We start from the raw sequence: 10,367 nt of genomic DNA, 5'->3' as shown, positions 1-10,367 counted from the left end.
GTGTGTGTGTGTGTGTGGTGGACCAGATGTGCAGCAATGTGCACCCAAGTGATTTTAATTTTTGCAAATTGCATTTTCCTTTGCCCTTTCTTTGTCTTCACCTGTTGGCTTTCTGCTGATTGGAATCAATGGGCCAAGTAATAATGTCACGTGACTTGTTGCTTTCTGTTGGATGAATCTGTTGTGAGCAGAAATGTTTAGTGATTGAGTATATCTGCATTTTCCCTCAGTGACACGATCACCACAAAGCTGAATTCAGAAATCATACTTATCCTTATTTTGTGTGGGCTTAGACATGCCACGACTGAGTCATAGCCTGAAGATTAAATCAGTGTTTCTAAGCAACCTTTTTACACAGAAGAATTTTTTTAAACGCTAAAATGCAGATTTATACTAAGATTTTATCTCCTGAGATGTATAGATAATTTCGGAAGTCATGAAAACAATGTTAAGAAATCTCTCCTCACGCCCTTTTAAGGCCATCCAATGCATGTCAGCCCTTCTAAGCCAGTATTTTTGTAGCACCGGTCACGTGTCTATTGTAAAAACTTTGGATCCAGTCTCCCAGACGGGGCCCTGTCAGGTTGGGTGTAGGGTTTTTATGCTCCCCCATCCTCCCATCTTAACAATGGAAAGATTGGTGGGAGGGGTATATAATGAGCAGAGCATGTCGCTTCCTCATGCGTGGAGACTGTTTTCCCAATCTCTGTGCTGAGAGAGCAGCGTTACAGCGGAGTGGTCATCCTGGCCCCGGCCTAACTTCGCTGGAAAGGTGTCGTAATCTCCTGCGGGGAGTCCCACATGATGGTTTATCAAAGCACAACAGAGACGGAGGAGATACAGGGGAAGACAAGGAGGCTGCTACATGGACATGGGTGTGCATTCCTGCGTCTCTCTTTGCTTGTTTACCCCTCTCGTCATCATGTAGACAGCGTGGGGCTGCAGTAAGCTACCGTGCCAACCACAGAGCTGCTCCACCCTGCTAGCGTACCTACTCACTGTCTGAGAAGGGCCTCTATGCGTTGGCCCGGTCTACTGTGTAATCTACTGCAAAAAAACATAGCTTCTGGTGCTTATTTCAACTCCGGAGGTAATTTAGATCAGAACTTTTTCTTTTGCCCTAGCATTTCAAATAACAAACACATTAGGGCACGTTTCGTCCCATGGACCCCTATATGGAAGTGTCTGTGACAATATTGATTTAGTATTGAATTTGTATCGCACATGCTGTAGCAGGCGGGAGAGTTTTGCTACCCAACCCCGATAGGTCTGGGCCATTTTGTTGTGTAAATGTTTTGGGTCTGGGTCGAGCCCAGGTTCGGTCATTTTACAAAGACTGTGCCAGTTTTCTGCATCCATGTGTGCCGTTTTTGCCATTGTAATGCCAAGTGGGAACAAGGAAATAGAGACAGAGTATAGCAAAAGTTAAATGTTAACAAGTTCAACTGAAAAAAATGGACCAAAAATTTGGCAGTACCAGTTGGGTTTGGTCAGGTTGTGATGGCACAGATTGGGTTCAGGTTTGCCTGATAATCCAATTTAATTGGACTGATGTTGCAGTCAATTGTGAGTGACATATCTGGTCCTCCAAAGTTATTTTCAGCAACTTCTTTCACTTTGATAAAAACAAATATTCTTTGAAAAGTTGTCATTTCTGTAAGTTTACTGATAAAACCTTGCAGAGCTGCATTGATCTCATCTGCCCTGAAGCTAATTAGCAAGCTAGCTCTGTAGGAAAATGAGGTCCTTGTTTTTAATTGCGCCTAATAAGCTCTGATTGGTCAGTTGTTCTGGAGATTAAGAAACCTTCAATGAACACCAGACCTGTCTGAACCACTAACCAGATCAGAAATGTGGGTGGTGATTCAGAGGTCTGGAACCAGGCTGGGTTCAGGGGCACCCTCACACTGCAGCAAAGATAATTGGGCATCTGATGCTGCGGCTGTCAAGTTTTGTTGTTTTACCTCTTAGTTGCTGCAGTACGCAGTGAAAATGTCAGACTGACAAGGGCTTTGTTCCCCAAAAGTGTCTTGAGGCTAAGATTAACTTTATAACATCATCAGGTCTATGGGATAAGATCGTCTTAGATGCATTTGCAAAACGGGGCACACCTAATATGAATGAGAACATGTTATTTTCAAAAGCATTGAGAGTCGTCTTGGCGTTGTCAACTGGCCTAATGAGACCATGATCAGACAAGCAAAGCAATACAGTTCAACCAAAGAAAATATCCACCTTATAGATGACATAATATGGATATTGAAAACATTACTTATTTTAACTTTAAGCTATTCCTTTTGTTATTGGGTGCTAAGTCACAGATCTAGGACAGTAATTCTTATTTGAAACCAAATTAGACAAGATAACGAGAAAACTTTTTCTTTTTTAGATTCTAACTTGTTTATGAGCCAGCCACTGTCACTTTGAGGATACTGCCCACCAGCTGAGAACCACCAGTTAAAACTAATTAGCCCAGTAGGCCCAGTTTTGCATTCCCAACTGAATAGGTCTCACCCACATCCATCCCATCACAGACATTTCTCACATACTTCTCATTGTGGACTGGAATAGTTGTTTTTCCTTGAGTGTTTTATGAGTCCCCGTATGTGTGTGTTTTTAAAAAAGGAGAAGTATCTGTACTGTTATGCGAATGAGAAATGGTGGGTCTTCTAAATACAGTGTGGGGTGACCCCACCCACACCCCTCTCCCTCTCTCTCCCTCTCTTTGCGAAAGGCAGGAAGGCGAGGCCATCTTAATTCAACCAGTTTTTTTTTCTTAGCACTTGTTTAGAGAAGAGTCAGCTTCAAAGGGTGTGTGTGTGCCGTCTGTGAGGGGGACACTTTATTCTCGAGATCCTCTCAAACTTTCTAAAAGCTCTTTACTCCTGGGTGAGGGGAACGGGGCCGCAGGGATGTCTGAACAAACAAGCCCTTTCTGCAGCACCGGACACACTCACTGGTCTGCATGTAGTTCCTGAACTGGGTCAACTGAGCTCACATGTGGAGAGCCAGGCACCCCCACACACACACACACAAACACACACACCAGAGATTCTCCCCTTGGCCTGGAAAAACACCACCAGTCTGACAACAGCCACCACCGCTGCTGCCAGCAATATCGTCCCACACACACTAACACACACAGGATGCACACATTCATATTCAATAGTTTCTGACATGTAAATCAACTGTGACATTGCATGCAAAGCAGTCTCACCTCACAAACCTCTCAGGCTGTCGTGGTTGTCTTTGCCAAAGTCAACTCAACTGACATGATACAGTGTTTGCAGCATGCAGCCACTCCCCACACACAATCTCAGTGTTGTCACTAACCGTTTGAGATACTCAAAAGTGTTAATAAGTCCCTTAAGTCCTGGTGGAAGCTGTGTGTGGATCCCACTCAAACATCTCTTTGTCTGAGCACACACACATTGCCTAAGCTGGTCTGACTCACACGGTCTTACTCATGCGTCAGTTACGATTTGCATTGTCTCTTTGTGTTTAAGTGCAGCTTTTGGAAGATTGAACTCGATCAACTTTAACGCAAACTTAAGCCCCAAGATTATTGATTAATTACACGTATACTGTGAAATATGCTTATTGCTTTCCGTCACAGTCAGATGAGGAGGTAGATGTTATATATGTAGCTGCTGCCAGCTGTAAGAAGTACTGTAGGGTAAAACAGCTAGCCTGGTTAGGTCCAAAAGTGAAAAATATCACTGCTAGTACCTCTAAAGCAAACTTTTACCAGTGGTTACGTGCTGGACTATTTCTTGGCCAGGCGCTAATGCTAGTCTAAGCTAACTCATCTAACTCTCAGCAAGAGTAATCCCAAAAATGTGACACCTTACCTTTAATGGTCAGGTCTATAAATATTATGTTTGAACAACAATTAAAAAACCTGAAGTGAACCAGCTCACACTGCAGAGCCAGCAACTTAATATATTTGGAAACTTATTTGAGAAATTGCTTATTTAAATTGTTGTATTTAATTTTCTGTGAACTGATTATTGGAATAAATTACTAACTAGTTTAGCCTTACACAAGCAGTTTTCCATTGATTTTTTAGCAGCTGTGTTGTGTTTGGGTGTCACCCACAACGTGTTGATTAACAGCCTGTATGAGGTATAATGTTATTGTAACAGATAGAAGGTGTCAGCTATAATTTAAGTCAGTAGTCGAGGGAGAGCAAACGCTGGCGCTGTTCGACTTTGTGCGCTTGTTGACAAGAGCATCGGTCAGTGGATAAGAGTTGACTCACAGGGGCTTTTATCAAGAGGAAAACAAGAATTGGAGGTGTAATACAGGTCAGATGAATAACAGTGTGACTGAGCAAAGTGCTTTAATGATAGTTAGGAATAGGTGTCTCCATATAACTTTTCTTGAAACATTTGCAAAGTTGTGGTGTAAAGGTCTCCTGTGAGGTTTAAGAATAAAGGTTTTTAGTTAAAGATTCAGCTTTAACCAAGAAAAACGACCTTCCTCTCTCTTAACTACGTCCTCAAATGTCATGTTTGTTTGGAAGAGGAGGTCTATGTGAACTTTTGTTTTTGTTTAGGTTCAAAGAGGGGTCGCCCCAGCTTAACCTGCGGTGAGAGGTCAATACTTGAATCACTTGGTTGGACTGAAGTTTGGCTGACAAGCTGGACTTGACCTTTCAACTTTTCAGCCATTGAAGTTAACAACACATGAAGTGATGTCAATGTCAGAGGGATGCCCTGTACTTTAAACATCTAGTAATGACTCTATAGAGATAAGAATGTGTTTGTTGGTTGTGTTAAAGGTTAAATCGCACCTTGCCTCCAATAAACTACACTGTCAGAGTGCTATGTTTTGTTATGGTGGAAAATTCATGACTCCATGCAAGTATGACTGAACTAATCCAGTCCAGGCAACATAACAAGTCTGGGCTTGTTTTGTCTATTAAAGTCATGGTTTGTCCAGATCACACAAGCCATGAAATATAATTGAAAGCATTACTATCACTGCCAAGTTGCGTATCAGGCTTAACTGGATACTGGAAATTCTCTAATATTATTATATATTAGGCATTTAATATTTTTAGGATTATTACTTTTATGAAACATTAAGTAACAGTGGGCACTTGGCATATTTTGGGGATTTAGTTCAAGAAAATTTGCTCTGACCATTTGTGTTTTATAGTGTACATAATTTTAGATAGTTTTACGTGTTATGGCTTGATAGCTGAAGGAACTTCGACCTTGTTGTAATCATCTTGTTGAGGGTTGTTCAGCTGGGCTGGTGTGAAGCAAAAGAAGTAGGCCATTTCTAACAAATGGAGTCAAACTAAATAACCCTCACCAGGTTTTCTCACAGAAACAATCTTTCCAGTCATTTGTCACCTGTGCACAACACACATGCCCCTCAGTGGGTATTATCATCCTTTTTTTAACCTTTTTTGCCAGTATAGTAATTGAAGGTTTGGCACAAGTCAGTAAGAAGTGCAGCTTTGGGGCACCCTGCTGCTGAGGTGCTTTTTTCATCAGTGCTAACATTTCCACACCTTGCTGTTGGCACACACACTCTCCTCTTACAACTCCTGCTGGAGCTTTCTCCTGGAGGTGTTATTGGGGGGTTTAAATATGTGCTATAATGTGGAACAGAGGGAGCACAACGTGACCATGGCAGATGAGAAGAGATCCAGGTGGGACACAGTCGGTGGTGATCCGCCACATGGAATCTAGTAAAAATTTAACTACCTAGAAACTTGAAGCACATTATGCGTGTAGCCTTTGGTAGTTTCTGATAGTCAGTCCAGACCATAGGTCCCAACCCTATTTTCTTGCCAGATTTCTTAAAACCTAGACAGGAAAGGTCTGCTGTGTCAGCAGACCTTTCTTTACAGCCTTTACAGTTATACAGTTAATGTTGCTTTTAACCTCATTTGTCCTCAGAGGCCTCATGCTCCCATACAATAACAACTTTGGAGTGTCCCCATCAGGGCACCAGATCCCAAATTGATGGCCACTGGCTATGTCGAGGCTAATCCATCCCCTTCTCTTTATCCCATTTCTACCAAAGCGGTCATTGCGAGGTCACTGTCCAGTCTGAAGATTGTCAGGCGCGTGAAAGGGAGGCACTGTGTTGGATCCGTGCCGAAGGAAGTGGATGGCGTGTCTCCCGGGTGGCCGTGCCGCCCCATCATGGGGAGGTTGAGAATAGCTCAGGCTCTCGGTGAGGAAATGTCACCAGAAGAGCAGCGGCAGCAGCAGCATATCAGGGGCCTCTCAGGCCATGCCACTCAACTCCTGGGGGAAGCAGATGGCACATGCCCAGAGCTATTTTAAGGCTTCAGGAGGGCAACTGTCCCCCTCCATCACCCAAAATGACTAATGTAGACAGAAAGGCAAGCACTGTTGTGACTTTTGCCCTCCTATCAGCAAAGTCACGGCTTTGATTGGTGGATCTGTTCAATGGAATGTACTTGTCTCTAATGTAGTGCTTTATCGATCCTGTTTTTTGCTCAATCAAAAGCAGTGGTACTAGGTCAAAGTGCACATTCTGTTGTGGAGTTGTAACAGATTCTCTCCCAAAGAAAAAACTTCAGCCGGTCAGACATTTGGCCTTAAACCCTGTAATTTGGTTAAAGGAAGAACAAATAGACCACCCACACATTTACAAATACACATGATTCTGTGCAGCTACCCCTCTGGGCTCTTGAACCTGGATGAAAGTCTGGCCTGACTATTAGGTGTGAGAGAGGTAAGATAGAAAAAGCAGCAGGTGATTGGAGAGCTTTGTGAAGAGTAAAAAAAAACAAAACCCTGTCAGGATACAACAGTGGACATTCCTCCTTTTGGTTGCCAACAAAATGTTAATTTCCTCATGATAATAAGTTGGAAAGAGCAAAGATAAGTTGACACCAGGCCGTGTCACACACATGTTCAAACAAACGTGTGTGTATGTATGGGCTTGCCACACTCCATTCGCCCCTGAGCTCCACTGTTGACTGCATTCTGAGTGGCTGAGAGTTGTGTGGAAATTCACATCTGTGGAGCTGCAGGGTGGCCACCCCCTTGTCCTCCCTCTACCCTTGCCTCTCGGGTTTTCAACCAGGTCTAACTGTTAGTTCCACTCTTCTTTGTGAGCCAGGAAGAGGCCCCGTTGCTGTCCCCACTATCTGTCTTCTGTGGCCAAATTTGGAAACTTTTGACATTACATCTTGTTTGCGCCACAGCGGGTTGCAACATGCAACCGGTCTGTCTCTCAAAGTCCATGTTACATATGGGGAAACATACACTAGAAGTAAAGCAAGATATCTGTTTCAGTTGTCCCCCGCAACCTTTACCCCCACCGCCACCCCAAAGTTAACGCTGAAGTGACGGCTTGCACAAGTGGGCTGGCTCACAAAGGTCATGTCCCATTAAATCTAAAGGGTATTTGCCGGATATGAGTGTGTATCCCAGTGAAAATGTTGCTTCACCTTCTGTCTTTCTTAAAGGACTCCAGGTATGCTGCTTGTAAACTGCATGTTGAGTAAAAAACTGGTGTAGGCGGATTTTGACAGAGGCCCCTAATTTTAAGTGGTTAGGGATAAAGGGCGTGCCTCTGCGGCTGCCACTGCAAATGATGTTGACAGTGAGACGGCAATGTTTTGTCCTAAACCAGGTAGGCTATTTCTGCCTCGCCTTACGTGTTTTCTTGTTGTCGCCTGTACGAATAAGAACCAGGAAGACTTCCATTTAGACGTCCCACACCACCTCTCTCCCCACGATAGACACTGACAGATGGGCCCTTGTAGCAGGCACACATTGTCACCATAGCACAATGCATGCTCTGTTGAATTCCTAGCCTTATAGCTGCCTTTGTTTTTTGTGTGTGTATGTGTGTGACAACAAAGGAATGTGTGTTACAACCTCGTTTTTCACATCTTTTTTTTTCTGTGGTCATCCTTTCTGCTATTGTATCACATTGGGTAAACTTGTTGTTCATTCATGTCATGTTAAACATTTCATCATGGCTGGCGTTTTCCCATTGCCAAAAGTAGAGATAAAAAAAAATGTCTATCAACAGGGTGGCTTTTATCAGTGATTTCCATGTTTTCCCTCTTTTGTAAAATCTTTTCTTTTTTTTTTTCTTTGACAGGACGTATGGGCCTCAACTTTCATCATCCTGGAGCAGACCACATAATGCCATTGAATAGTAAGTCACACTTCATTGTAGTGTCCATCATCTTCTTCTCCATCTGGAAGTGATCAGAATTGTCTGAGTTTTTACTGATAAGTGTTGCAGCTGCTTTTCGCCCTCTGTGTTTTGAAAGAATTAAGAATGGGAAGTATTTTTGTTGCATGTTCCCATGAAAAACATATGCCGTCTAACCAGTATGCACTGGGCACACCTGCCTAGCCTTTGCTAAGGCCTGGATTCCCTGACACCATAAACCTAGGACAGTCATCTTAGCACTGAAGGGGAAGCACAGTTGACCTGTGAATAGCACTTCCAAAAATACCCCAACGTGTAAGATTAGATTCTTCCAGTGTCCCACCAGACGGCAGATGACCAACAGTGACAGAAGAAGAGCCAGAGAGAGAAATCAGGTCTTTATCCCATATGCTGCAGCATGGATGCCGCATAGTTTTCCAGACCAGGGCCCTGACCTTCCGAGTGCTCTTTATTTGTCTTTGGATGGTATCTGGGACATGATTTCTTAGGTTTTACACATACATTTTTTGGTCATGTCTTGTAGTTGTTTTAGAGGAAAACATGTGTACTATCTTTTTGTACAAACCTCAGCAAAATGTCTGGAACGACGCGATCAAACCAGATCAGCAAAGCCCTAGTTTCCTCTCTGGATACGTTTAGTCGGCCTACAGGGTATAAGAGCCAGTAAATGCAGAGGATGTTGAACATTAAAAAAACCTTCTTGGTGAAGCAGTTTCTACCATCACATCTTGACAATGTTGGCGCTCCTTCCTCATTTTGTTCCTTTCATCACTCGTATCCTCGGAGAACGTGTCCCAGATTGATGCTAAACTGTTGTGTCATGGGATTGCACTCAGGCAAGCACAGATCTGCCCAGATCTTCCAAGTCTGTCAGAACTGGCTCTAGCTGTTGTAGCCTGTGATGTGTGTAGACAGGGAAGCTTTGGTTTCAACTTAAAAGTGTTTTACTCTGTTTTTTTCTCCTTCATTTCGTCCTATTAGCTTTGAGGCTTCACGCTGTGAGAACCTGTAAGGGCTCTACTTTCTCCGGATGGTGTTAGCACTTGAAGTGAAGAAGAAAGAGTGGAGAGTAGTAAGCGTGGGTCTTCTATCCAGATTTATTGGTGTTGTTCGCTTGACAGTTTCGCAGAAGTGTTCGAGGCTTTGATGCCGAGCATAGCAGCAGACATCAAACTCATCATGCCCAGAGGAATCACCCAGTTTCCTTTCAAACATTTCTCCCAGACACCACACAGTTTGAAGTTGGTACTAATTCTTAACCCTCACTTTTCCCTTTCCTCCTCTCCCTCATGGGTTGCATTCTCTCTCACTGAGGCTTCTGACGGTTTCCCAGCGCAACGTTTACCTCATTTTGCCCTGGTTGCTAGGTGACTTTGTTTCTGCCAAGGCCAAACGGCGAGAGGGCAAAGCTGCAGAGACGCTGCCCAGGTTTTTCTGGATTGGAGGGCTAGATCTTTTTAATGAAAACGTAGCAAGGGAGAAGAGGCTCAGAGACAATATATTCCCAGAGAGCAGCCAGAGGGGCAAGTCACACAATGGGGCTCTCACAATGCAAAGGCCCATGTTGGTTTTTTGAGGCAATGAGTCTGCTTTGTGACTGATGCGTTTCAAGGAGCAAGAGGATCTGTTTAGTACTGTACTTCTGCTGTTTTCTGGAATTTTCCCCGTTTTAAGCCACATTTTGCCTCCTCTGTAGTTTGCATTTGTGACACAGCAGATTCAAATCGGGCTTGTTTTGGGAACATTACAACTGTGAAACAAGATGTGGTTTCTTTTTACACATAAAACTGTTGATTTTTGATTTTGGAAACAGTGATATGGTTAAAAAGAAATCTATTTAGTATCTATTCCCAGAGCTTTTGAATGAATCTCGTCTTTTTCAACAGGTGACATATGATAAGTTTGAGATAGCTTAGCTGTCATCACTTGACCTACGTATGGACATTTTGTCACGTGATAACAGGTTGTTGTACATGGGGAGAAGACAGTAATATGTAACTGAAAGATGCAATTGGATGTGACATAATAACTCATATTCATTTACTAGTTTTTTCCTGAGCTTTCAAGTGAATCTCCTGGTCTTCTCGACTCAGCGGATGGCCTTTTCATAGCTGTCATGCAGATAGCTCAGTTGTCATCACTTAACTTAAGAATGTGGATTTAGTCATGTGATAACAGGTAGT

General features: G+C 43.2%; 1 protein-coding gene across 4 annotated transcripts in view; it reads left to right on the top strand.

Annotated features, from left to right (window-relative positions):
• Positions 1–10,367, top strand: part of cpeb3 (cytoplasmic polyadenylation element binding protein 3) — a 37,824-nt gene that overhangs the window by 10,795 nt on the left and 16,662 nt on the right. For all 4 annotated transcript variants that reach the window (XM_035664095.1, XM_035664096.1, XM_035664097.1 and 1 more), the window contains one exon: positions 8,107–8,163. In XM_035664095.1, the coding sequence (XP_035519988.1) occupies positions 8,107–8,163 (57 nt within the window). The remainder of the gene's footprint in view (positions 1–8,106; positions 8,164–10,367) is intronic.

Source organism: Morone saxatilis, unplaced genomic scaffold (assembly GCF_004916995.1).
Source record: "Morone saxatilis isolate NCDOM2014 unplaced genomic scaffold, NCSU_SB_2.0 Contig19, whole genome shotgun sequence".
In the NCBI taxonomy this organism is placed as follows: domain Eukaryota; kingdom Metazoa; phylum Chordata; class Actinopteri; family Moronidae; genus Morone; species Morone saxatilis.
Note: the sequence above shows the minus strand (reverse complement) of the source record. Positions and strands in the feature narration are given on the sequence as shown.